This window comes from Pezoporus wallicus, unplaced genomic scaffold (assembly GCF_028554395.1).
Source record: "Pezoporus wallicus isolate ANWC-B61680 ecotype Strahan unplaced genomic scaffold, APGP_CSIRO_Pwel_v1 contig_5908, whole genome shotgun sequence".
Classification (NCBI taxonomy): Eukaryota; Metazoa; Chordata; class Aves; order Psittaciformes; family Psittacidae; genus Pezoporus; species Pezoporus wallicus.
The window spans coordinates 505,262-532,416 of NW_026635282.1; the positions used below are offsets into that span (position 1 = coordinate 505,262).

Sequence of the window (27,155 nt, forward strand, 5' to 3'; positions counted from 1 at the left end):
CAAGTGGAGGCCTGCTTCACAGAGCCTATGAACCCACAAAACTTGGCAGCAACATATGTTGGTTTTAGCTGAAACCTCCCAGATGGCTTCCCTCTCCCTCTGAGCTGTGCATGGAACACAATGGCAGCAGTTCAGAATACGCAAGGTTTCACATCCCCTTGTCTTGCTCTTATCCTCTCCTCTAGACATCTGCTTCTGGCCCATCACAACATACTCGTCTAACTGGATCTTTGGCCTGGCCACATGCCCAATTCCCCACTCAGGGCTGCTTCAGAGCCACTCACCCATGGATCAGTTTGACGTAGGAGTAGCCCTCCACCAGCACGAAGCTGCTCCAGTCCCGCAGCAGGGAGGTGAGTGCTGAGTGAGAGATGCGGCACTGGATGGTGCTGTAGCGGCCGTTGTTGCCCGGTGTGTGCAAGTGCTTGGGCACAGGCCTGCAGGATGTGGCAGAAAGTCATTTTAGAACCTTCTCTTCCCCCAAAGCCCAGCTATTTCACTACATACTTGTTGCTCCACAACAGCCAACACCCAAGCATCTCCCCTGCCTATGCCTGTTAGCGAGGGCCACACTCCCTGAGTGCATAGGGACCTGGATTATTTCTAGCTCCATGCATGCAATTTATGGCTATTATTCACATAACTCTGCAATTAGGACCAGCCTCAGGAAAACAATGCTTTTGGGAAAGATGTCTTCCAAGAGCAAACAAAACCAGGGATAGCTGCAACTGGATGGTCCACACCCCCTGCAATCAGGAAACCCAAACCCAAGAGAGACTTGAGAAACAATTTATGCTCCTGAGAACAGGCCCCATTTTGACAAAGATGACTTCCCAGCCCTCGGTCCCTCTCAGATAAATGAGGCATCACTAAGCATCAGGTCCCACTAGCAAGGCCCTTCTCTTGACCACAGGCACCTGTAAGACAGCTGCAACCCTGCAGATCAGCTGAACTGGACACCCTGCTTTCCCATGCTGGCCCACACTGCTAACCTCCATCAGATACATACGTGTCATGCTCCAGAAGGAGGACTATACGATGCATGTGCAGCCACCTCTGCCAGAAATTGGCATCCATGGAAAGGATAGGCTTCCAGTAAGAGGCAAACTGGGAATGGCTGGAGTCAGACCCACTGTGCTGCAGTGACAGCACCTAAGAAAATGACAGGGCAACATGCAGCAAGTGGCTGACTTGTGTGGGCCTAGGAGACTAGCCACATCCCTTGCTTTTGGTAGCTGCCTCTCAGCAGAGAAAAAGTGCATTCACACTGAAACAGGCAGTACGATGTAAGCAAAAATAAATTAGGTTCCTGAAATGTCAAGTTAATTAAGAATCTAACTACTTAGCATCATGTAAATCAACCATGGAAAAGACAGCATATGTAATGGTGCGCTTTCTGATTAAGAGAGGGATATATGGCTTGTGTTAGCAGAGCAATTAAACACTGAGATAACTCATCTGAGAGTGCTCATGCAAATAGGGTACCAGCAATGGGTGGCATTGGGCAACTCTAACAGGTTTGTATGGTAACACTGCGATTCCACCACGTATAGCAACTCTGCTGACACAGAAATAAAGTGGTGGTCAGCCATAAGATAGGATGCTCCAGATATACTGTGGGATCCATAACTGTATAGAGTGGAAATTTACCAGGCAAACCTAAAGAAAGGCTTAAGCAGTAAAAATAAATAGCTCTTTTCAATTACAGATCCCCTAGCTTTGGTATCTGCTAGTCATCTTCTACTAGTGCCAAGGACACTGCTGTCAGGGAACAGATAATATGCTAGCACTTCTGCTCAGTGAGCTTCAATGAGTCTGAATTTTGCCATGAAAACTACTACCTCATATTTTGTTTAGTTTCTGCTGTGCAGATGACAAGTGTCTCTCTTGCACCTTCCACATGAGTGCTCAGAGCAATGAGCCCATTAAACAACTATTCAGCACATCCTATATCTTCACCTGACGGTGCTAAGCTACATCATCAGGGCACAAGACTGCCAGCAGCAACTCCACACATATGAAGTATCCACTGAAAAAGCATAGCAAAAATGAGAGTGTCAGCCTCCCCATCAGTCACACATTGCTACAGAAGACTTCACAGCACACTTAGGAGACTTGCTGTGGGGCTCAGAGGTGTAGCTGCAGCAATAAAAACATAGGGTGATGCCTCAGAGGGGAAGAACTATGAGATGGGATGTTCACAGGCACTGCATTGCATCTGAACTCTGTTACTGAACAAAGAACAAGAGATGAAGTCTGAGAGCTACAGATGTTCCTGACTGCCTGCTAGGACTCCACATCCCCTGGTGCAAGACAGAACAGGGAGGAAGGACAACCTTTCCCACATTAAGTGGGAGAAAGAGGGAACATACCGGAGTGGTGGAGCCTGGGGGGATGTAGAAGAGGGGCACCCCATTCTTGGTGCTTTCAGGAATGGTGAAGTGTTCTGGGACTGTGTCAAAAGACTGCAGATGAACCAACATCTGGTCTGTCTGGTTGATGCTGAAATAGAAGAGGCAGTTAGCCACCAAAGCCCATGCTCTCCCCCTTACTGCCCCACAGTCACCCAATGCCTGCACACATAGCACTCCCTCTCTACTGGGAGTCCACATGCATTAATATAGCTTCCTATGGCAATGCTGGGATTCAATGCCTGATTGCAAAGAGCACATTAAGGGAGTTCAAGTGTATATAAGGAGGATGATCAGAGCTGGGAAGAAAGTGCTAGAAAAGGAATATGATGAATAGCTGGGACTAACGGTCACCCTGGCCAGGAAGTGGTTATAACCCACAGGGCTTTCAAGCCTTAGAGACATGAGGTGTCGCTCCTATTGTGACCATGCAGCACAGCTGCAAGGTTGTGCTGTAAGAACATAGCACCTCCATGGGATGGCAGTCAGAGTTAAGGTTTGCATCACAGGATCAGGGCTTGGGGGCAGCAACACCTTCACCATGAAGCAATCTTACAAACTAGGTCACAAGCCAGTTTGAGTCTTTTCCTTGGCTAGATGGCAAGCCTGCTGCCAGTCATGCCTCTTATGCGTTTGGGACCCTGGGTTAGGATGGTCACCTGCATAACCTATGCCCCAGCATGCTAAGGAAGGAATTCCTTCATTACATTGGACAGTGGGAATTGGTGGGAACGGTCCAGCTCACCTCTGCAAGGTGTTCCAGAAGCGTCGGATGACTGTAGTGCGGTACAGACTGGTGATAGGCTTCCTCATGGTGCAACTGATGTCGTGCAAGATGTCATAGCTTCCCTCCATCGTCACCTCCACCCATGTGCTACGCTTTGATGGGTCCAGAGGCCAGGGTGTCACAGCTAAGTACTCTATCCTCATGTTATGCTTCCAAAGCAGCACTAATTTCACCTCCAGCTGAGACCCACCTGTGTGGGAACACAGGAATAAGTTCAAGTGCTTGTTTAGTACACATCTGAGCTTTATCTCTGAGCAGGGACTCATGAGTACCAAGAGACTGTTTGATCCCTATGAGAGGACAAAGTTATCTAACAACTGTTTGCTCTAGCTGAAGTCATTCTCTCTCCTCCCCAAAAGAGGAAAGCTTTGCTCACACAGTAGCATTAAGTGAACAGTTCTTCAAACGGACATGTAGTATGTATACTAGAGAAGGCAACTGAAACTCAGAGGAGGTGCTGACATTTGCAGTGGACACTTTTCTTCATAGTCTCATCTTTGTTTTTAATAAAACTCTTCCTTTGCACAGACGAGCAGAGCCTTTAAGCTCTTAAGTTTTCTCATCTTCACTCTGCAGAGTTAATTTATCCTGGTGCAGAAACACAGACATTTGAACATGATGAGCCCAAATCACAAACAACCTGGAAGGTGAGGTCCAATTCTTGAATTAAACTCCATGTTCTTCCTGCACAGACAGTATTTCATGCAATCTAGAACCTTAAATATCAAAAGGTTCTCACCATGTTCTCACCCTCTTCTGTTCCCAAAGTTAGGAATGAATATTTACTTGTTCTTCAGACTGTAAGTTTTTACCTTTTTCTTTAAGCAGGCCATTGCATCTCTAGCAAGATTAATGCAAATGCCTGACAGCAAGCCTCACTGAGCCAGAAGAGAAAAAAAAACTGTCACACTCCTGCTGACTGTGCATACGTATCTGTACCAAAACAACCTAGGGCAACACATGACTTTCTGTAACAGTGCCACGCTGCTGTTTCAACTGCTCAATCATCTATTCTGATGTCCAGCCTGCTCTACAGTTTGCCAGACCTGTAGCATTTGTGAGATAAGTGATTGGATGTGCTGGAAACTGTCCGAACAGGTCATCAGCCTGGATCCTATGTATCCTGCAGAGTTGCATTTGCTGCTGTCATAGGCACATCATGGCATCCCCTTCACAGGCTGATTACACTCCATTTTAAAGCCATCTTGCTTTTTGCTCCCACAGTCCCTGCTGGGAGGCTCCCTCAGAGCACTCTTCCCCATCAATGTTTAGAAAAGCCTCTCAGAGTCCATGCCAAATTCATGCCCGGTTGTTCTTTTGATTAAACCATTTTTATTCTGAGAAGCTTCATTCCCATAACATTGACAGGGAGTGTGCACTAGAGGAAGAAATCCTCCCCCAGTTTCAGCTGTTACTGTGCCGATTAAACCAGCCTTGGTCTTCAGCCTACAACAGAATATCCATTCCCCTAACATTCCCAGACCTTCCTGCACCTCAAGAACTCATCTTTCCTGAACAAAGATGATCAAAGATGTATACCGTATTTCAGATGTAATTCATCTAAGGGATTACTAGGGTTTTATTTCAGGTCACTAGTACTGTCCACGATGGACGTTTTGCATTACTGTAAATGCATTTCCCAGGGTTGCTTCTGTACAAATATTGTTTATCGAAGAGGCTAAGTAAGAAGGTATAATTTGTCTCTTTCCATTTCATACTGTCATCTCACTGCTTTAGTACTCATCCTCCGCTTTCTGCACAGTATTTGTTTCTCATAACAAAGCCTTTCTATTTCAACAACAGCAAGCATGATAAGTAAATTCCTACATTTTTTGCCCAGATCATTAATGAAAATATTTCCTACTTCCACCTCTGTTTCCATTAGTCATCCTGGTCTCACTCCTACTATCCAATTCCAACCATCCAACAAGCAACACTAAAAACACTGGCAAAAATATTTACTTAGTTTGAAGTCATACCTAGATGAATCTTTAGCTTGTTCTTTCTGCAAAACAATCTATTTCTGGTTCTTGGCTTTATAGCTAATGAAACGGGTTTTTTTTGCTTTGATTTCTTTCTTAAAGCTCTGGTTTTTAAACCACTTACTTTGTCTTCCCAACTCCTGACACTGAGAGCAGCCACTCTCACTGCCCAGCTCGTGCTCAGCCACTTTTAGTGCTGGACTGATTCACAGAGGAAGATAAGCATTGAAAAATGCCCTCTGGGCTTCCCTCAGCACAAAGCAACACAAAATGGTCAGTGAGAATTTTTTGTTGTTACAGGGGGCAATCCTCTGACACTGTCCCAGAAAGAAACAGGAAAACAGCTGAACACAGCTTCTCTTCCTTCCATACCTTTCAATCCTCTCCTTTTGTGAGCACTTCTGCATTCCTAACTAACCATAGTAGCCTTCTAAATGCTCAAATAGCTAAAATCAAACAGTGAGGGTAACCAGAGAACTTATAAATATCACAAACAACCTCTCCAGGCAACCCTGAGCACAAAGCTAGCTATTTATTCTATTTTGCCTTTGGCAAAATAAACAGAAAAGTGACAGTGTCAAAGTCCACAACTGCACCCTTTCCTCTTGCTTCACAGCCAGCTGGCTCCTTAAAACCATTTAGCTTGCAAGTTTTGGCAAAAGCTTTTGGCAATCCAGGTTAATTAACTGTTCTTTGTTATACACTTCTCTACAGAATGGCCTAGAGAGCCCTGATCAGCCAAACATGCTTTTCCTTAGCAAGAAGCAGTGCTGAATGTCTAAATGTCTTGATCTTTTTTAAATTCCACTTTCAGATGTTAGCTCAACAATTTTTCTGCTCACAGCCAGCAATTTCCCAGAGCATTTAGCCTTTGCAATATATAAGTAACATTATCTGCCACTATTCTGAAGGCTGGCATAGAAATACACACTGTATTTTTGATAGCTCAGACATTTCATGTTTTAAATTCCTTCTAAAAAAAAACTTCATCAAAATACACAGAAAATATTTCTGGCTCATGGAGCCCCTGAGCGGCAAAGAGCTAGAGAGTGCTCAAAGGGCATGAAAAGAGGAAATGAGGAAGGAGCTATGATGTACCTTTACCCTATTCTTAACCCTTTCCCATGAACCTGTCCAAAGCTCTTCTCCACAGAAGGTAACACTGACTCAGTGCAGCTGCTCTTCTGCTCTCTGCTCTTGTGAAAACAGAAGACCAATCCATTTAGCATTCCAAAGGCTAAAAGGAAGATACCTAGAGGGAAGTTCAGGGAGCATTGTGAACATGTGGTGATATTTCTGATATATTCTTCCCAAGTCCAGAAATTTGGTACTTTATGATATCCTGAGCCAGAGGTTGTAGCTACACCTTTGAGCAAAAAGCTGTAACATGAACTTGTCTGATTATTTTCTGAAGTACCCACACCTACTACATCTTCCAGCATTTCTATATAGGACTTCAGAGTCACCAAGAGAACTTCACCATTGCTGCCAGATTAAAGAAAGGCTCTTTCTCCAGTTTGTTCAAGCTGTAAGTGAACTGGTGCATAGAAGGATAAAAGAGACCACACTGAGCCCAGCTGGGACAGGAACTGACTTGTCAGACTGTTTCATAGACATTCCTAGTCAAGGTGAGTGCAATGGACCTAGTCTGCCTGGATTTAAGGAAATATCTCATGCCACACCTATAGGAGATTAGTGAAAGCAATCTGCAGACATTACTAGAAGAGCTGTCTCAATAGGAAACCTTAGCAGACTTTTAACAGAAAACTCCTTAAACAAGAAATCAGGGATATTCCTGGAAAGCCAACTTCAGAAACTATCCCACCTAATACAATTGTTATCAACCTTCCCCCAAAAGTTGGTTTAGATTCCTTCAGTTTGTAAGAAGCATCAAGCCAAAAGAACTGCAGTTCTCAGTCATGACACAGGAATAGTGAGATGAACTGAGGAAGATGAACTTAAGAGTACTGTTAGGTGAAGAACAGCACATTTAGGGACTACTAAACAAAGCCTAATAAAACACCCCTAAGGACTCATCAGCTGGAAGCAAAGGTGTGTGAAAGACGCAGGGATTTCTGTACTAACAATGCAATGCAATAATGGAGAAAGCTCATATGACTCTGGTCTATCAGATATCTTTTTTTTAACTTCAGAAGCAGGGAAGTATTAGCCTTACTGAACAAGGCACTGACAAAACCACATTTACAACACCCTTATAACTGTTTAAAGAAATACAAGACCAAACTGTGAAAAGTGAACAAATGAAGGGGGGTGGGAGGGAAGTGCTATTAAGATGAATAAACAGAACAGAAAGCCTGCCCTTACAAAAAGAGGTTGAAATATTGGCTTGCTTAACCTGCCAAAAGGGAGGTTACAAGGAGAAAGGCATTGCTCTTAAATAAGCTTGTGCAATGCCCGAGAAGGAGGATAAACTTAATTAAGGATAATAAAGGACTAATTTGGTCTCAGTGAGTTTAGAAAGGAGCGAGGAAAAGAGTAGTGACGCTCTGGGACGATCTTCAAAGCAGAGCAGTGGCATAAGATATTTACATGGTTGTAAGACAAACCACAGTAAATTCATAGAAAACATCATATGGCAAGTTCGGAATGATTTTGGAGTTATATCAGAGACTCTGATTTTCTGATAGAAAAAAATATTCTGTGCACTAATAACCCAAAACGAATAGCAAAGACCCTAGATCACCATGTGCTGTAAATGTTTATAACATGTGTTTTAAGAATCCCACCCCCCAGGCTTTTTACCAGTCAAAAATAATGTCTTCTCTTGCTTGTAATTTGTAACTTGCATTTGGATTTTTTTCATGTCCCCTTCAGTTAAAGCACTTCCACTAGTCACAGCTGGAGACAGAAAGTTAGGCAAGGTTTACTGGCACTCCTTGGCATACTCAAAACCCTAGTCAGCAGCTAGTTCTCACGATCCAGGTGCCAAAATCTCTAGTGAGTCAGATGAGAGAACAGGACCATTAAATGGTTTAATGTTCTTCTAGTACTGGTCATGGTCCTGACTGATCTGTCATTTTCACCTAACAATATCCTTCTTTCCCTCAGTTTCTTCCTTTGGAAGACTCCAGTTTGGAGGCATTAAATCTGTTGTACCAAAGGGCTCAACTTCATATATTTTGGAGTGCTTCTAGCAAAGGACTAGAAAGGGATGCAGAAAAGGAGAAATGCGGAGGAAACCCCAGAAAACTGCAAACCCATCAGCTCTGCCACTAGTTTCCCTGCAATTGTGGAGACTCATTTCCAAGATACAGAGGGTCACAATCTGTCCAACCCCTGGCACGTAAAGACACAGAGGATAAGTCTGAGAAGAGCACCCCAATAATGAAAAGTGCTGCATCAGGCAATTACTCACAAATACAAACTTAAGAGTTTAGAAAAAAGGTTTCCTTCCTCCCCAGTACCAGTCATTCTGCTGAGATGGCAGAACCTTCACTTTAAACAGTTGAGAACAGAGCCCTGTCCAAGTCCCCAATGCAGCACAGTCACCTTTCGTGATGTTGACCTCACGGATGCTGTAGCCCTCACGGAGCCGGACTGAGACAATGCTCACAAGGTCAGCGTGCACCTCTTTCTCTGTGTGCTTCTTCCTCCTCATCGCCAGAGCAGGGTTGCTGCTTGCAGACACCAGGTGCTCATTGAACAGTCTGTGCTGGGACACTGCAAACAGCAGAGATGGGGTTTGTGAGGGAGCAGCTCCCCTGCTCCTCATCCTACAGCAACAGCCCTCTCAAATTGTTTCACAAAAGCTGCCAAGAACACTTTCTGGCCTGAAGAACAGTACATCCTTCAGGAACCACTTACACTCACTCCTGATTCTGCAATGCAGCAAACAGGTCCACTAGTGTGGCCAAGAGGCTCAGAAAAGGGGCAGGGTCAGGTGCCAGGCCCTGCTACCTCTGGGACAGTCTTTGTGACAAGCCATGCACTGAAGTTACACATTTAGCAGAGACAGGCAGAAACTGCACAGCTGTTCCAACAGTCACAGCAAGCTTTTGGGTTTTACCCCTTTTCCTGGAATACTCTGAATTCCCAGACGCTTTCTAAAAGGTATCTGGATATGGAAGCCTTGAGTTTAAACTGCTAACACCTGATCCTTTTAAGATTCAACATTTCCAAGTCCCAGGCCAGCTCTCTCCAAACTTGTTACTGTCCGCAGCTTCTGCTGCCAAGTTACAGAAAGCATACAAGGCACCAGCATATCACCAGGGCACGAAAGGGTGTTTCCGTGTTTTAGTGGTAACTAATCTCTCCTGGCATACTCTCAGTCACTAATAGTCACAAAATAAGAATAACCAAGAGAGGCATTTGGGACAGTTCTCAGGGATCTAGTTTTTCAATCTAAACTGCCATCTGCAAGCCTGATTAGGACAAGTTCTCCAGCATGTCCCCATCTGTGAGCTACCCAGTGTGCAGGAAAGGTTGGACGAAAGCTTCTTATCCCCTCCAAGTTCCAAGCACAGCCTAAGTGCTGAGTGAAGACCACAAAAAGGGGAATGGTGAAAGATAGGACACTAGTTTTCCCTGATCCACCCAACTCCTGGAACTAGGAGTCACCGATGAGGAGGCATCCCCCAATAGTACCCAGAGCCTACAGGAGGCATGACTCAGAGGGGACAAGGGAAGAGTATCAGCATAACCAAGCCTGGGAATGTCACCCCAAAGAGAGGTGCTGCAACACATTCATTTGCTGAAAGGAGGGAATTCACATTCCTCACCACAGTAGTATTCTGGATTCAGGGACTCCCCAGTACGCAGAAAAGAGTACAGCAGAAATGCCTTGTGATACACGTTCAGATCCAGGCTTAGGGGGTCCAGCTCAGGGCATGTGGAGAGGTAAGCACCAAAAGTGGCCATGGCAATAAATTTCATCAGTTCCACATTGGGAACGTGGCCAAAGCTGCAGTCATAGGAGTAGACACCTCCCACCTACAAGATGGATAAAGAAGATAACTGAGAGAGTACAGTAGGGCTGAGGACAAGGCAGAGGACTGGCAAAGGCCTCAGACAGGCAGAGAAGTCCTCTTAGCCTCTGGAGGTGAATGCCAACACCACCAACCCCCTTTCCCCGCTCTGGTTGGCAGCAGCATCCCCTCCTGCTAACAGCAGACATACCTGTACAAAGGAGCAGGCCACTGTGCCACTGCGGAGCTGGTTGAGTAAAGTCTCGCACACAGCCACATCAGGGACACTGGTCACACCATCCGTAATTATTATTATACCTGCAAACAAGGCAATACCTTAGTGCATCTTCCATCTCAAACAGCTACCACTCTCCCAGTGTATCCACCAGAGAGAAAATTTAGGCAGGGCAGAAGCAGAAAGGAAAATCCCAAGCTTGGTTTAGAGCTTCTAAGGTGTTCTGGAGCTGGCAAACTTCCCATCTAGGACAGCAAAGCACTAAGGCAGGACATAGCTCTGCACACCCTGGGCTGTCTCAAGCAGCAGTCACAGCTGTGCTTTGTCACAAACTACCTAACACTGACAAAAGGCATGTGGCTCAGTTTTGTCCTCCCCATTCCCACCCCCTCAATTTGCTCACAGAGCGCAGAGCAAAAGCTGTTGTTGAAATTTCATCACTAACAGAAGGGTCTTTGCACCAGCCCTTATAAAATTAATCTCAGCCTAAGGCAGGAGAAATACAACCCTTTGCAAACAGCTGGGCAAACCTTAACCCAGAGGACAAGGCCAACCTGCACTGGAGTTGGAGGGGAGCAGCTGCAGTGCTAGAATCCCCTGCCGCACCATGCTGACCAGGCCAACATCAGCAGTGACAACAGACACGCTGGGCTTCCTCCCAGATGACTCCTGCACATCACCAGGGCTCTCTTGGCTCAGGGGAGACAAATCCATCTGGAAAAGTAAAAAAAAGAAAACCCACAAGGCCCCATGGGGCAGACCAGCCTAGCTCTAGTTCTCACTCTCCTAAACAGCCTTCAGTCTAGCAGCTCCATGGTACCACAATCCTGGAGCACTTTGGCAGACTTCATTTCTAGCTTTAGTTTCCATGTGATCTCAAAGTCCTGGTCACTTGGGCCCCATAGACAGCAAGACAAAGCTGCCTGGGGGGCGGAAGAAGGGGACAACACGCTCAGGGCTTTGTTATAAGCTGACTTCTGACAGAAGGAGAAAAATGAGACACTTTGGGGTCACTAAAGCTCCTCTGCAGAACAAAGCAGTTCCCACTTAAAGAGAAGGTGACCACCTCTTTCTTAACTTGTCATTTAGTAGAAGCTGCAGCTATTCAGCATCTACTCAAGTAAAGCCCAGAAAAGCTGGAGAGGCAAAGACACCCGTCTCTCTTACGAAGCCCTGCAGCAGAGGGTGTAAGGAGCCTTGTAAAGACAAAGCCTAGTGCCTGTACATTTAATTCTGTTCAAATAGCACTCATTATGCAGTGCTGATATAAGCAAATCCGAGTAGGCTTCTCCTGCATCTCCTGTGAAAAATATCCCCCAGGCAAAGCCTAAAATTTGTATAATTACACTTTGAAGAACCTACTGCATTTATAGTCCCCTCATCTCGAGAGGCTCTGGCAGTTCAGCCCTGTAATAAACTATTGCTTCATTTTTACTACTAATACAGAAAATGAGCGAAACCCTCCCCTGCAAAGTTACAGATGACTGGGAGCTGGGAAACGAAAATTGGAACTAACTAAACTTTTGTTATTGCACTAATGGGAACAGTCTGTGGCTGTGAGCAAAAAACCTGAGTATCCATCACTTTAATTTGCCAGATGCCTTACATTCAGACACTTGCTAACAATCATGCAGCTAATGCAACTTCAAAAGTAAAAAAAGTTTCAGTCCCTGCCCTTCCCCTGCGGCCTCCCACCTCCACCCCACAGCCTGTGGCAGGACTCACCAGTCCCTTTAGCCTGCAGCGCGTCTCCTTCCCCCATTTGCATGGAAAAAGGTATAGGGTAGTTTATAGTAAGAGAAATATTGCATCAAGCAGGAATGCATACAAAGCACCGCAAAACCACCAGCTGGACACACTGGCAAAGGTATTTACTTCCTGCAATGTTCCTTCTGTTCTAGGACTGACAGTCCTAGCACTCAAAGATACAAATTTCAGCTAGAATATGCAATTTGAAGCACTTCAAATATGCAGCTGCAATAGATCACCAGTAGCCTCTTGCTCATCCAATCTTGATACTTTTTTTCTTCTTGCCCAAGCTCTATTAACTAATACTAAATAAGGACTAAACAACCTTTGCCAGTCAAATAATGGCTTTGTCTGCAAGAAGGGTGCCCATAAATACAATTGTGACTGCGACATGCATATGTCAGTACCACAATGTAACCTTCGCGTGCTTCATTTCCAAGATAAGAAGAGATCTCAGTGAGAAATCCATTCTAAATCGCTACAGAGTCTCACTTTTAATTTCACCCTAAGCTGTGTTTTATAGTTCTTTCATTAACTTGCTGATACCTATACCCATGGCTACTAAACAGCATCTGCCAGAGATTTCAAGGAATATCCGAAACTGCACTGGCTGTTTATTCAGTTTTATGGTCAAGTATTTTCATTCAAGAAATGTAACAAGGGCCAAGGGCATATTCAGAGCTGTTTATAGATTAATTATATGGGTGTAATCACCTAACCCACCATCTTCTTTAGAGAGAAGTCACTTCCTACAGCTCATCCCATCATGTACAAGAAGTCTGGCTTCTTTATTGCAGAAGAACCTTGGGGAAGATAACCATTCTCATCAGTCCTTCTGAACATTTACTGGTTCTGCTCTCCTCAAATGTTTATGTCTGATTACTAGATTGCACAAAGTTATATTACAATCTCATTAGCCACTCCTTCTCCAGACCTACACCACTGTTCCTCTTGTCACTCCACCCCAAAGGGGCAAATCTCCAGGGAGCCAAGAGACCCCAACCACCTCTCCCCTGCTTACCTGCGGTTTGGGTTCATACTGCTGCTGAAGCATCTCTGCCACTTTGTTCTCAAAAGCACATAGCTGTGTGTAAACCTGGTGCAGAAAGGCTTCTCGCTTCGTCTCATCCAGCTGACAGCCCTGGAACAGTACCTGCCCCAAGGGTACACATGTCAGTCATCAAGTTAAAGTTACACATGTCAGTCATCAAGTTAAAGTTTTACAGCACCAGCCCCCAAAAGGGTACACAGGAACAGAGTTCTGCAGGGTGTCAGACATGTCCCTAACAAAGCAGAGGTACAGCAGAGGCCTGTTCTCACTATTAGTGCTCAGGGCCAACTGCCTTGTGAGCAGCAATGTCTGCAGTGCACTCCACAGCAGATGCTCACATCACTCTTTAGAAAATCTCCTTCTTGGGCAAGAAATTTCTACTTCATTTTCCTTCTTCCAGAAAAAGCAGTTGTCAGGAGAAAGCAACAGGATCCTTTTTAGAAGCCATTAACTCTGGTCTGATGTTTCTAAGGAAGGCCTGCTTGCTCTGATTTGTTCTAACTCACCCACAGACTGATTCCATTATCTTCCAATAAGTGGTTGGATAAAAGAACAACAAATTGAAATAAAGAACATAAAAAATTAGACGTCACAAGAGAGGCTGAGTGACATGCCAGAGTGACCCTGCCACCACAGACACTCCCAAGCAGACAGGCAAGACAATTATATTTACAAACACCACCATTGCACAGACAATCTACATCCACAACCAGGAGGCAAAGGAGATACAACGTGTAGACAAAGAACAGCCAAGTGGGATGCTGCGTGTTATCCACATTCCTGCAACCTCAGATGGGCAAGACCTCATAGTGACACAGGAAAAGTAAATGATTACAGTATAGACAGGCTTTCCTGGACAAGTGATGCACATATATGCCTTTCCCTCCATAAAAGGAATATAGCTTATCGAGCTGTACCCAGATGCTACAGTTCCTGGCATCATACAGGCCTTTAAAGAGTTTCAAAGAAGAAAAACATAGCAACTTTAGAGTGCTCAATTTAGTATAAATACAGAGGATACAGAGGCAAAGCATGATGGTGTCTGCAGAACAGATGGGCAAGATGACACACAAAATGTCACTGTCAGACAGAGAAATTCCTGCTGTTTACTTTGGTAGGACCCAAGAACAGACCAAAGTGAGGTCTTCACTCTTCAAACACCATACAGACAAGTAAACGCTGTAGCCTGCCAGAAGGCTTGGGCAGAGGCAGGCTGGGGAGAGAAGGAAGGAACAGGCATAGACTAGCAGGCTCCTCCTGTCACCACCCACTTTCCTAGCTAAAGGATGCAGTCACCATCAGAATCACCATCAGAAATGTGAAAACACTGTCAGCTGTAAGGGATTGAGGATATATTTAAAAAAAACACACTGCCACCATAAACCAGACTTCAATCTATTAAACAGACCTCCCCTGGCTCAAGCAAATCTAGTTGATAATCTCAATACTGGGGCTGGCTGCTCCCTCCAGCAAGAAGAAACAGGTTCATACCAGTGCAAAAAGGCAGCAAAGTTTGTAGGAAGAGGCAATATCTTTGAATAAACCACTGCTACACAGTTGGAGCAGGCAGACAAGCTTTTGGGCACATCAGCTCTTCTTGAATGCTTCAAGACAATTATAACAGGCTAAAAAGAATTAACATAAGAAATGCTCCCTGTGGCCCAACTGAGACCATGCCTGTAGGTAGTGATCTCTGCTGAGCCCCACTCCCCCAGGAGAAACCTCTGCTTCCTGCCCAAAAAGGAGAAGTTGCTCACATACGCTTCCTCACCACACCAGGCTGCACACTGTAACGACACAAGTCTGCAGCATCACCGATAATAGCTACCCCATGCCCTGGCTTTCCTCTGTGTTCACAGGAAGCCATCCAGCGAGATGCTCAGGCAATGAGCCACTCCAAGGGCTGAACTTTACCTGATGGGATTGCAGGCCGATGATGGAAGAATATGCCTGGATGGTGACAAAGATCTCTGGCTGGTAGATGATGTCTGACCCAGGGATACGAAAGGGTCTTAACAACCCCACCAAGCATCGGGAAAGGGCATGAAACACTTCATCAAAGATTATCTCTCCTGTTGAGTCATCCTACAGAAATGGAGAAAGGGAACAGCTTTTTCACCTTCTAGGACTTTGAGTCTCAAGGCTGATGGCCCCACCATGCAGAGCCAACAGCAAACATCCTTCTCCAATAGCAACTGGATTAAAGTGACAAATCCCTGTAAACAAAAGTCACATGTTGAACATGCTACAGAGAAGCAGGATCTGCCCTTACTTAAACTTCCTAGCTGGGAGCACAGGGAGCACTCTTCCCCTGGGAAAAGCAAGACTTCTGCAAATTTAAGACTAACACAGAGGAATAAACCTCATCAAACAGAAATGGGACTGGCCTTTTAACATACCTAACACCCCAAAAGAGGTGGCTTCTGCACTTACCACAATCCCTGTGGAAGGGCTCAGATCAAGTTCAATCACAAATCGGTACTGGCGGGCCAGGAAGGTGACCCGTGTAGAGGGCACCAGGAGATAGGGCCTTGGCTGGACAGGCTCATCAGGCTGCCACCCGTTGGGTAGGATGCTGAGAACATCAAGCTCATTTTCTGACTTCACCTACAAGAACAAATAATCAGAACATGACAGACTGTCAAGCCAAAGGAAAAATCAGGAAAAGGAACTGGGTAAAAGCCTTCTGCAGGGCCCAGATGCTCAGGAGCGGCACAGAGCCACCTCACCACATCAGGCCATGGTGACACCCTCCAGCCCCAGACACCAACTCACCAGCTCTGGCTCGGGCACAGCCCAGATGACCTGGTGGAGTCGGCTGAGGACCCAGGCGAGTCGCACGTTGCGGGAGATGCGATAGTCTTTCTTCATCAGGAGGAAGACATGCCCTGCCTCCTCCACCTGCAGCACGACAACAGCAGCCCAGGTCACTCCACAGCCCGGCGGACACCCCAGGAGGGCACGCAGAAGGGGACCCCAGCCCGCATCCCGCCCTGCCGCTCACCCCCAGGCTGCTTCAGCCCCGCACTCCCACCTCTCTCCTTCCCTCACAGGCCCGGACAGCCCCACTGCTCCCCACCGCAGCCACCCCTCACCTGGCTCCTGCCGCCAGCTCCCCAGTACCCCTCCCCAGCTCAGCCCTGTCCCCCGGCCCAGCCCCGTCTCCCATAGCGCAATCCCACCTCCGAGTCAGGCCTCTCGGCAGCCGCCATGTCCGGCCCGGCGCGCCCCGCCCCGCGTCCTCTGACCCGGAAGCGCCGCTGGCCTGTGCAATGGGGCGGTGCTGCCATGCAGGTGAGGGTTGGAAGGGTCGCTGTTGAGCGCGGCTGCGGCGCGGCTGGGAGCAGCGGGCCGTGGGGCGGTTCGGGGGCAGCGGGGATCGGGGCTGTGCTGTAGGCCCACCCGGGCTGTTCCTGGGGCCTTGCCTCAGGCGGGCGGCCAGCGCGGCGTACGGAGCCGCTCCGTGGCCGGGCCTTGTGTTTCGGTGCCTCCTGCCGCGGACGCCCGCAGCTGCGCGGGCTGGGCCTGAAGCGGTAGCCGTCGCTGCTGGCGCCTTCGGTCTGGCCCTGGCGGGGCCTGTTGCCGCCGAGTGCAGCGGTGCTCCCAGACCATCTGACTGCTCCCCAGGGGTTAAACCCAGCCCGGGCTGGAGCAGACTGAGCTCGAGCAGCGGGTGCGATGCTTTGCTGTGCAACACTCTCCCCTTGCTGCACGGCTGCGGTGAGCGTGTGTGGGGGTATCTGGGTGCACCGCTCCTACTCAGCCCTTGGTGAGGTTCGTCACACCAGAGATCCACCTGCCCAGCAGCCTGGCTTTGACACTAGTGAAGAAGCCAATGCCCAAAAGAAGTTATGAGGGCAAATTAAGCTACTGAGCCCCATACAAAGACAGGCTAAGAAAATTGAGGCTGTTCAGCCTGGAGAAGAGAAGGTAGCCTGGAGAAGAGAAGGTTGCCTGGAGACCTTAGGCCAGGTTGGACAAGGCCTTTGGGCAACCTGATCTAGTGGAAGATGTCCCTGCCCATGGCAGGGGGGCTGGAACTGGATGATCTTGAGGTCCTTTCCAACCCAAACCGTTCTGTGATTCTGTATAAACTATTGTTAGCACATCTCTGATGTTTAATAGCCTTGAATGAATTTTCATTGATGGAAGAAGGTTCTAGGTATTCTTTGAAATACTGTGAACTTTGTAATGTCCATTGGAAAGGAGTTGCAGAGGTTAATAACAGGTTAGCAGGCTGTGGAGATCCATCTCCTTTGGTTTGCCTGAAACTGCTGCCTAGTGGCTTCATGCAAGTCTCCTGGTTCTCCTCCCAGAAAAGAGAGTGAAAGTGGATTGTCCTGCCAATTCCTCATCTATAGGGCTGGTTGTATTGCCTCTCCTCATTTCAGTCACTCTCACATACTAGACTCCTTTCTGTTTTTAACTGCTGCATCTATGGAACCAATGAATATTCATGATCATCCTTGTTGCCTTTATTTGTACATATTCTTCCTATATCCCTTTTTTTGAGATGCACATGAGGCGTGCATTTATACAGTGACGTAATGATGCTTAGTTTTTGCTTGCTTTCTGAATAAATCCTATTGCTGCTTTCACTTCCCCTGCTTCTTGAGCCTTGGGCAGGTGTTTTTATAGGTCACCTCAGATAATCGCGAGATCTGTTTCTGAGTGATGACATTATCAGCTCAGAATGTCACTGTGTACAGAAAGTCAGGATTGGGTCATGTCCCCCTGCTTTGTTTTGCCACATGCTCTGCTTTATGTTTACCTATTCTGAATTTAATGTTTACCTCTCAGTTGCTCTGTATCAGGAGGTCCTTCAGCAACATATCCTGTAAACTGTGTCTTTACTACCTCAGGCCAATTCAGTATTGCTAACAAAGTCTGTAAAGCGCTGCCTGTCTATAGCGTATGCCTGGGAGAGGCACAGCATTCCTTGGAAACACTGGCTGGTCTTATTGCGTGCATGCTTTGCAATGCTTGCATCTGCTTCCAGTTCTTAGTGGCTTTGGAGAGAACCAACGAAAGAAGGATGCTGCTGCTGCAAGAGCAACACCTCTGCAATAGGATTTCGTTCACCCTCTCGAGGGCTGCTTGGATAAGCACAGACAACAGGCCAGGTGAATTGTCTGGGTGCCTGTGCCTGGCACCCTTGCAGCAGACCACTGGCTACCAGCCCATCTTGTAATGCAGGCATTAATTAATCTTCTTGCACAAACACAGTGTGCACACAATTGTAGACTCATTTCATAATTGCATAGGAACTGAGTCCCATCACAAGATGGAGGAGAGTGCACTTATCTGGAGGTGGAACACCGAGCGATCCACTCTGTGCATTCACTCCATGTATGGGGGACTGGATTTCCTCAAAGTTGACTTAGCCATTTCTTCTTAGGTGGTTGCGTGAAGTCTGATCAACGATTGCTAAAAAAAAGCCTTTATAGTCTTGTCAGTCTATAAATAAAGTAGAAAAATCTTTTGTTCTCATAAACATGGCAGATACCAGATAATCTCGCCAGTGAAGCTCCCACTGGTCTGATGTATTTAAACAGAACAACAAATGCAATAGCAAGCATGCCAGCAGCCTGAGTCACGCTATCTGCTTTCCCAGTTGGCATTCCCTTTCTATTATTTGATTGCTTTGTCCCACCCTCCTCATGGATTATTATTGTACAGTTCTGGACTTACATGAGCGGTTCATTAGGGTTGGAACTTTAATTATATTTTGTGCAATGCTGTAGTGTTAGTAAGTGAGAATAGATAAGATTCTGGAGGGTTTTTGCAAGAGATGGAGATTTGCCTTGATGTCTTTGGCAACAGATCCCCTGCCCTGACACTTTGTCACTGTCCTCCCTCACCTGCAGATGTCAGTGGAAAAGGTTATTTAAGCAGTGTAATCAGAGCAAAAGGCAGGGGGTGATGTGTGATTGTGTCAGTGTGTGCTGTCTGTCACGGCAGGGCCTCCTGCAGTCAGTAAGGCACAAGTAGAAGAGGACCCGCAGGTTTCTTTGACAGCTGGAAGGGGCACTTGAGCAGGAAGAAAGTGAAGGAGGTGAAGTGCAGATACTGGAGTCTTTAGGCCATGGATCTGGTACTCACTCTGAAAAGGGAAGTTTTGGATGATGACATTGCTGTGCACACATCTACTGTCAGTAAAGGCTGAGAGATGTGAATGTACTTTGAGCTGTATTAGTTCAATGACTTATGAAAGTGGCATGAGCCAACTTTGATGACTGCCTGATGTGGTGAAAAGCAGATGTAAACAATAATATCTTTACTCATCTATATCTTAAAGAGGACAGCTAGCACAAGTCTCTTGACTAAGTGTTCTGACCTAAGGGGAAAGGGTCAGTGTGAAACCATAGGATTTTTACCTGCAGGGTCTGGTGTTTGCTGCCCTGGAAAAGAAGGTTCTCTGTAGGAGAGATTGGACGCATGTATGTGGATCCACAACACCTGGGGAAGGTGTAAGGCTTTGTTCTCATCCCTTGTCTTCTTTCAGAGAGAAGAGAAGCAGCTGGAGCTGACCCTGGAGGCACTTATCAGTCAGGTAGCTGACCTGAAGAACTCTTTAGTCAGTTTTATCTACAAGCTGGAGAATGAGTACGATCGACTCACTTGGTAAGTAAGGTGTCCCACAGAGCTGGGGGCACTGCTGATCACTACTGAAGCTGTTCCAGACTTAGCACAAAGGACTAAAAGTATCATTAAAAAACATCAGCCTGTTGGCAGTAAGTTTAAATTTGCTTTTCACATTTCTGCTGGGGGAACCACTACATATCTTCCACCAGAAAAGCAGTCAAAATCCACTGGTTTCATGCTGTATAGAGTCATGCTAACACCTTTTGGTCTAGACATTTTGTGAAAACTAGACTTGCATCTGCAGTGACTGGAAGCTTCTTGGACAAATTACCTTGGAGACTCACACACTATAAAATGAGCAATGGTTCTTTCTGCATTTCATGACCTTTCTGGCCTTTTCTGGCTCTGTTTTGCTGGTTCTGCGTGTTTTACCAGACAGTTTGAGAGATTTGCAAGGTGGCATTCTTCCTGATAGACCATAAAGGTGTTATAGCTACAGCTTAATGAACTATACAGTATCCTGAACAGCATCTGCCACTGCAGCAGAGCTTCACAGGCAGTCAGTTTTTGTAGTTAATGTTGCAGAAGGCAGGAGAGATGATGAATATTCCAGAGAGAGAAAGCTGAAGGGAAGGCACCTTCTTGACAAGATTACCAGTTATTTTGCTTCATTATTGCTTATTCTTGATAGCCAAGCTATAAATACTGTCTCTCTTGGCTGTACTGCTTAGGAGTTAAATTGTTCTCAGACTTTGCTCTGGAATTGCACTGTGAGAGTTAGAGATAAGGAAAGCTTTGCTTCTGTATTACTGGGGTGAGTTGACCCTGGCTGGATGCCAGATGCCCACCAAAGCCACTCTCATCATCCCGTTCCTCAGCTGGACAGGGGAAAGGAAATACACTGAAAGGCTCATGGGTCAAGATAAGGACAGGGGAGATCGTTCACCAATTACTGTCACAGGCAAACCAGACTCAGCTTGGGGAAATCAGTTTGTTACCTGTCAAATCAGAGTAAGGTAATGAGAAATAAAACCTAAATCTTAGAACACCTTCCCCCCAACCCTCCCTTCTTCTCAGGCTTAGCTTTACTCCCAAGTTCTCTAACTTGTCCCCTCAATGGTGCAGGGAGAACAGGAGCTTGTGGTCAGTTCATCACATGTTGTCTCTGCTGCTCCATCCTCAAGGGGAAGGATTCCTCAAACTCCTCCCCTGCTCTGGCATGGGGTCCTCTCCACAAGGCCCCAGGTCCTGCCAGGAGCCTGCTCCAGTGTGGGCTTCCCATGCGGTCACAGTCTCCTTTGGGCATTCCCCTGCTCCGGTTTGGGCTCCTTCATGGGCTGCAGGTTGATATCTGCTCCAGCATGGCCCTCCATGGGCTGCAGGGGCACAGCCTGCCTTCACCAAGGTCTGCACCACAGGCTACAGAGGAATCTCTTCTCCAGTAACTGCACCTCCTCCCCAACTTCACTGACCTTGGGGTCTGCAGAGCTGCTTCTCTCACATATTCCCACTCCTCTCTCTGGCTGCAATTGCTGTTGCATAGTTTTTTCCCCTCTTAAACACATTCTCCCAGAGGTGCTACCACCATCACTGATGGGCTCAGCCTTGGCAAGCAGTGGATCTGTCTTGGAGCCGGCTGCGTTGGTTCTATTGGACATAAGGGAAGCTTTTAGCTCACAGAAGCCACCCCTGTAGCACCCCTGCTACCAAAACACTGCCATGCAAACGACGTAAGTTACTGAAATACCAAAACTGCAACTTCCAGTATACTGCTTGTGATATCTCTGAGCTATTTGTAGCATTTGAGCTATTTGCAGTAGGGGCGGGGATTTCTCCACAACTGTAGTAGGTTTTACTGTTTACTGTCTGGAATAAACTGATTTGAGGAATAATAGCATTATTTCCTCACTTCTCGACCATTTGAGTAAAGAAGAGAGAAGAGGCATCTGTGGCATCCCTTTCCATGTTCTGTCCTCTTTATTTGCTCTCCCAGGCCTTCAGTTCTGGACAGCTTTGCATTGCTTTCTGGACAGCTGAACACCTTGAACAAAGTGCTAAAGCATGAGAAGACCCCACTATTGCGAAACCAGGTTATCATACCCCTGGTGCTGTCTCCAGACCGTGATGAGGAGATCATGGTAAGAAACTTCCCTCTGAATGTTGGTCCTGGAGTATCAGAAAGTGCTTGTGATCTGCCCTGATTTGCCATTCCTCAGCTCCGGATGTAGAGAAAGAGAAGGTGATGAGTAGTTCTGCCTGTGAGCTGCTTTGCTGGGGGGCTTTCACCTACAAATGTACTAGATACACTTTATAGGAGGTGTTCCTGTTAATAAATGCTATTTTCATTATGATGGGGCTGTGTAACTGGGAGGTCTCCTTACAAGCTGCTGGTTTTCTCAGCCCTAGCTGTGCTGCTGTCAGATATCTACATCTAGATGTGCACTATTTGTTATCTGACCAACATGAGGTGTGTTACAGAATCTAATGTATGTGCTGGCAACATTTATTGTCTGCTTGAATGAAAAAACTTTTCAAGTGATGATGGCCATGCTAGTGGCATTGCACTGCAGACCCCCGTGGTTTGCTCTCACTAAGCAGGCACAGTGCAAATGCTTACACAAATTGTTGAAACCTGCTAATGCTGCCCAGATCAAGGTTTCCCCAGTGCATGCTACTAGCCTTGTTCTAGCACCATGGCCTGTGCTCTGGTGTGGAGCTGTAGGAGGAGGCTCTGAGTGTCTTGTCACTCACTCTGAGGCTTATCCAAATATTTCAGAGGCAGACAGAGGGGCGTGTGCCAGTGTTCAGCCATGAGGTGGTGCCTGACCATCTTCGAACTAAGCCTGACCCTGAAGTGGAGGAGCAGGAGAAACAGCTGATCACAGATGCAGCTCGAATTAGCCCTGATGTGGCACAGGTAGGTGAAGATGAGTTTGCTACTTCTGCCTTTTAGTTGTTGGGCACAAGATGCCCTGTAACTCTGCTTCTTTCATCCTTCCACCTGACAGTGTTCTTTTTTGCTGTGCCCTTATCTGTCTGAGGTTTCTCCAGATCACCCTGGATGAAGTTTGGTTTCCTCCACAGTTTCACAAACAGAGGGTATCCAGCCCACTGGCTATTCACAGGAGGTGAACACATCAGAACAGGCAGAGAAAAGCAAAGGCTATCCCATCCCCATAGTGCCCTGTCTACATTATCACTGTAGGCTCTGCCATCAAAATGCTTGTTTGGCTACACAGACCCTGGAAGGAGAAAGCTTGTTTGCTTACCTTACTGACTTGCTCTGGGTTGGAAGTATCCTGGTGGTTTCTGATGGTTTTCATTTTGCAGAAACAGATCCAAAGTCTGAACAAAATGTGCTCAAATCTTCTGGAGAAAATCAGTAAGGAGGAGCGTGAATCTGAAAGTGGAGGTATGTCACTGAGGTGGAAGTGGGGTGCAGGGTCCAAACAGCAGGCTTGAGAGACTAATGGCAGAATAGGCAAATCTGGGGGTCATTCCAGTCCTTTGTGATACCCCTTTTGAGGAGGTGGTAACTGTTTACCAAGAAAACATCCCAATCAAATTGGATTGATAAAAATAACTGTGAAAATACAGTGGCAGTGAATGGGAAAACCCTTAGCTATGTTCTGAAGGAATCCACGATATGTTTGTGTGATGTCCTGTAGATAATGGCTTATTCAGACTCACGGTCAGCCTTTTTTGGTTCTGACTCTGATTCTGGACATCCTTATTTTACTGATCTCTGCCATCACCTGGTCTCTATTCCTGGGAGTGCTATGTACAACTCTCAAAGGTGCTGGGGTTTTTGTGAGGTTTTTTTTTTTTGTCATCTTTGACACAAACAGTGTAAGCAGGGATCCAGGCACAGGTTCTGTCTGCTTTCCAGGATTAATAGTATAACTGTGCAGGTGTGTACTAGAAAAAGTTACAGACACCATGCTCCTTATGAGCCTCCAAAAGAGGATGTTGACATTGTTTGTCTAAAACACAGTGCTTGTTACTTGCTATTTGATCCAGCATGGAAAAGCCTTTAGTGGGAACATTCTTATGGGCATGGAGGAGTTGGCTCCTTCTTCCCTGGGTAGCATATGCTCTGCTCTCCGTGGAGAAGCTCTTGGATCACCACTGTCTTTGGATTTTGCAGCTTCTTTGACCTTGCTGAGACTGTTGTAGGACAGCTTGTTAGAAGCTGATCTCTGTTACATGTACCAAAATAGTAGAAAAGTAAATTCAGGATGCTAATTTTTAAACTTGATTGCAAAAATGCTCCAAACTAACTTTTTTTTTTTAATATAGGTTTAAGACAGAACAAGCAGACTTTCAACCCTGCAGATACCAATGCACTGGTAGCAGCTGTGGCCTTTGGGAAAGGACTGTCAAACCGGAGGCCCCCTGGCTCTGGAGGATCTGTCCAGTCAGGCCAACCAGGAGCTGGTGCCATCATTGCAGGTGCTTCAGGCATGCAGCAGGTCCCAATGTCAGGTGCACCAGCTCAGCAGCAGCCAATGCTGGCAGGAGTGCAGATGGCACAAGCAGGACAGCCAGGTAAATAAGTTGCATATTGAGATCAGTTGAAATGCAGGGAACAAGAAAGAGAAATGCAGGTGTAGAGGGTCTTCCCGAGTCACCTTTTAGATATAACTGAGTGAAGAGGTTCCTTTATGGCCTTAATAACGAGTCAGGTTATAACAGTGGAGTAACACTGGCTTAAATTGGATCAGAGATTAAAATGAATCCCAGACATCCAGCTTCAGCTTCTTAACTCACGCTGCAATACCATTTTAATAATAGACTTAGTGAGCATAGGAATCAATATGGAAGGAGATCACAGCAGTCAGCTGCTAATCTTGAAGTTACCATCCCTGACTCCAACTCCCTGAGCCACAATATGTTAGTATAAGGGGTATTCTGCAGAGGTACCACTGTAGGCTTGCCCTGTTCTGGTATTCTTCCTTATATGTCCTTTGCTGTCAGGAATGGGTTTGGCCTGGGGAACCTCCAGGTCATGTTAATTGAGCTTATGGATATTGATATCCTCATTGGTGTTTTTTTGAATGGTAATGACTGTTCAGAAATGAATTTGAGGAACAATAGTAATCCTAAGTTAATTATGTGTTTGTGTAAGAATTAGAAAGTAATTTCCACTATGATTTGCAAACAAAGGCAGCCCCTGTGATTTCTGGCTGCATTCCCACAAACATGGTCTCCAGGATGGGACGACAGTCACTTGCGTACACCAAGCAGAGTGTGCTGGTAACAAGAACACTTGTCCAGCCCCTGTTACCTGGAGGTTCCCTTTTGATGAGAGCAGCTATCCTGCGTTTCACCAAAGGTCAGTCCCACTATCCTGCTGGTGACAGGGCGCATAGCCAAGGCTGAAAGAATTTAAGAACAAACCTTACACTGACAGCAGTTGTTGTTTAGGGATTTTAAGGCAGGGTTTGAGACCGTTGGGTATAGCAGCAGTTCCTTTTTGAATTATGATTTTGACTTCTACAGCACTTGCAGCATTTCTTCCATAGCTTTACTGCATGTTTTGTTAAAAAAAAAAAATAATCCTTTTTATGTTTAAACCTTTTGCCTGGTAATTTTATTGCATGCTTCCTTTTTTACCCTTCCTGTTTATGTTGTGAGAAATGGGGAATAATCATTCCTTAGTGATTCCAGAGTGGTTTTTGTTATTTGGAAGTCTGTCATGCCTCCTCCCTTTGGCTATCTTTTTTCTTCCCAGCTATTGTTCTGTTTAATATGTCCTCGTGTGAAAATTGTATTATGTCTTGGACTTGTCACTCTTACTTGCACCTTTTCTGTTTGTTTTCAAGACTGGGAACACCAGAACCACTCACAGTATTCCAGGTGTGGGTAAACCATACAGTCCTGGTCACCCTTCTTTTCGGAGTAATGTTCCAACAGTATTTGCCTGCTAATTTTTAGCACTGGAGTGACATGGGATCTCCTGCCAGTTCATTGCAGGCAGTGACCCTCTTTGGATACATTTGAGAAAGTTTAGTAATCTTTATTCTTTTAGCCATTTGCTCATCAAATGTTCCCATGTTCTCCTGCAACACAGTTTTAATTTTCAGAAGCTGTCCTTTATTTATGTTCTAATTTGAATACACGTTCCACTTTCTGAAGGGGTATTCTTTGAATATCCCTCTTGCTGCTCTTTAATCCCTTTTTGTTTATTCTTCTGATCATTTTAGTTTTGTCTAGCACTGTGCACTCATTGTAAGCGGCTAGCACGATGTCTTTGAACACACTCCCATGTGTGATCGGTATCAGCAAAGAGTAAGAATGCCCAAGAGGTGGACCTGGTTAAGAGAAATAACAGATCTGAGAGAGGCTGAGTAATTGAAATACACACCCTGACTATAAATAATGCTAAATGGAAGGGGATACAGGCTGTTGTGTTTGCCTCTCTGAAATGGAAGTGAAGATCAGTCTGGATCCTTCTGAGAGTGCTGCTGCTAGCAACTTCTATGAGACTGAACAGGTCCCACAGTCCTGTAGGAGCTTCCTAACAAAGAGAAAGACAGACTTGTTTAAAATGGAACAAGGATAGAATTTGAGGGGAAAGCAGGTGGACACAGGAATTGTCAGGGAGATTTCTCAATGGAGAAAGATGCCAATTTGTAGAAGAGATTGATTGTGTTAGGGCAGAAGCTGGAAGATGCTGTAGCAGGAAAGCCTATTATGGTACCTGGTGTGGAACAGGAAAAGCCCAGAGAGGGTTGTTGTGAGTCCTGCATGCTCCTGAGCACATGTCCTCTCATACAGCTGATTTTGCTTTTTCTTTTTATCTCTTCAGGAAAAATGCCAACTGGCATAAAAACAAACATCAAATCTGCTTCAATGCATCCGTATCAGAGATGAGCTGAGATGAACCAGGCCTGGGGAACAGCTGTTACCAGCATTGCTCCTGCTGCAGCCACCACACCTGGCTTGTGTGGAGTTGCTAGTGGCCATGTCTCCTGGACACAGGTACTTCTCTGTTGTCAGAGCAGAGGACTTTGCTTCTGGTATTGATCCTATTTTCTTCCAGTCTGGCCTGGAGAACAACTACCCTTTCCTGATACAGAACCTGAAGAGCTGCATGGCGCACTGTGCTCTTTTTTTCTGCTTGTTCAATTGCAATGATTTCTTTACTCACTCTTGTTGAATAAAGATCTTGTTATGCACACTGTGAGACACTGGTGTCCATCTGTTGGATTATAAGGACTCTGATTTCCCTTTAGGTAAGGCTTATAAGTAGCTCCAGTCTAAAATACACAGAAAATGTTGGAGGCTAAGTGCTGGAGCTGCAGGATTATGCATAAAGACCTATAATAAAGTGAGTCAGCAGGGTACAAACATAAGCAGTAAACATCTTGTTCGTTGTAAAACCATTATGGGTATTCCCCAGAAAGCAAAATACTGGGAAAGTCTAT

General features: G+C 46.0%; 2 protein-coding genes across 2 annotated transcripts in view; one reads left to right on the forward strand and one right to left on the reverse strand.

Annotated features, from left to right (window-relative positions):
• The window catches only part of SZT2 (SZT2 subunit of KICSTOR complex), a 57,796-nt gene extending 41,363 nt beyond the window's left edge, over positions 1-16,433 (reverse strand). Inside the window, exons 1-13 of the mRNA XM_057416624.1 lie at positions 16,323-16,433; positions 15,916-16,041; positions 15,574-15,747; positions 15,055-15,225; positions 13,111-13,242; positions 10,895-11,054; positions 10,317-10,423; positions 9,920-10,130; positions 8,691-8,861; positions 3,157-3,388; positions 2,373-2,502; positions 1,010-1,152; positions 285-437 (exon numbers count right to left, since the gene is read on the reverse strand). Of these exons, the coding sequence (XP_057272607.1) occupies positions 285-437; positions 1,010-1,152; positions 2,373-2,502; positions 3,157-3,388; positions 8,691-8,861; positions 9,920-10,130; positions 10,317-10,423; positions 10,895-11,054; positions 13,111-13,242; positions 15,055-15,225; positions 15,574-15,747; positions 15,916-16,041; positions 16,323-16,430 (2,018 nt within the window). The 5' untranslated portion in view covers positions 16,431-16,433. The remainder of the gene's footprint in view (positions 1-284; positions 438-1,009; positions 1,153-2,372; positions 2,503-3,156; positions 3,389-8,690; positions 8,862-9,919; positions 10,131-10,316; positions 10,424-10,894; positions 11,055-13,110; positions 13,243-15,054; positions 15,226-15,573; positions 15,748-15,915; positions 16,042-16,322) is intronic.
• A 2,792-nt stretch (positions 16,434-19,225) lies between these two features.
• On the forward strand, positions 19,226-26,601 carry MED8 (mediator complex subunit 8). The gene is made up of 7 exons (XM_057416488.1): positions 19,226-19,234; positions 19,646-19,764; positions 21,719-21,863; positions 22,502-22,642; positions 23,056-23,137; positions 24,025-24,273; positions 26,537-26,601. The coding sequence occupies exons 1-7, from the start codon at positions 19,226-19,228 to the stop codon at positions 26,599-26,601; spliced, it is 810 nt and encodes a 269-aa protein (XP_057272471.1).
• Positions 26,602-27,155: the final 554 nt, after the last annotated feature.

What these genes read in the sequence shown, in the direction of transcription:
- MED8 (XM_057416488.1), top strand. An exon ending in TTAGCCCTGATGTGGCACAG is followed by an intron (nt 22,643 to 23,055) that starts GTAGGTGAAGAT and finishes TTCATTTTGCAG; the next exon opens with AAACAGATCCAAAGTCTGAA. An exon ending in GCGTGAATCTGAAAGTGGAG is followed by an intron (nt 23,138 to 24,024) that starts GTATGTCACTGA and finishes TTTTTAATATAG; the next exon opens with GTTTAAGACAGAACAAGCAG.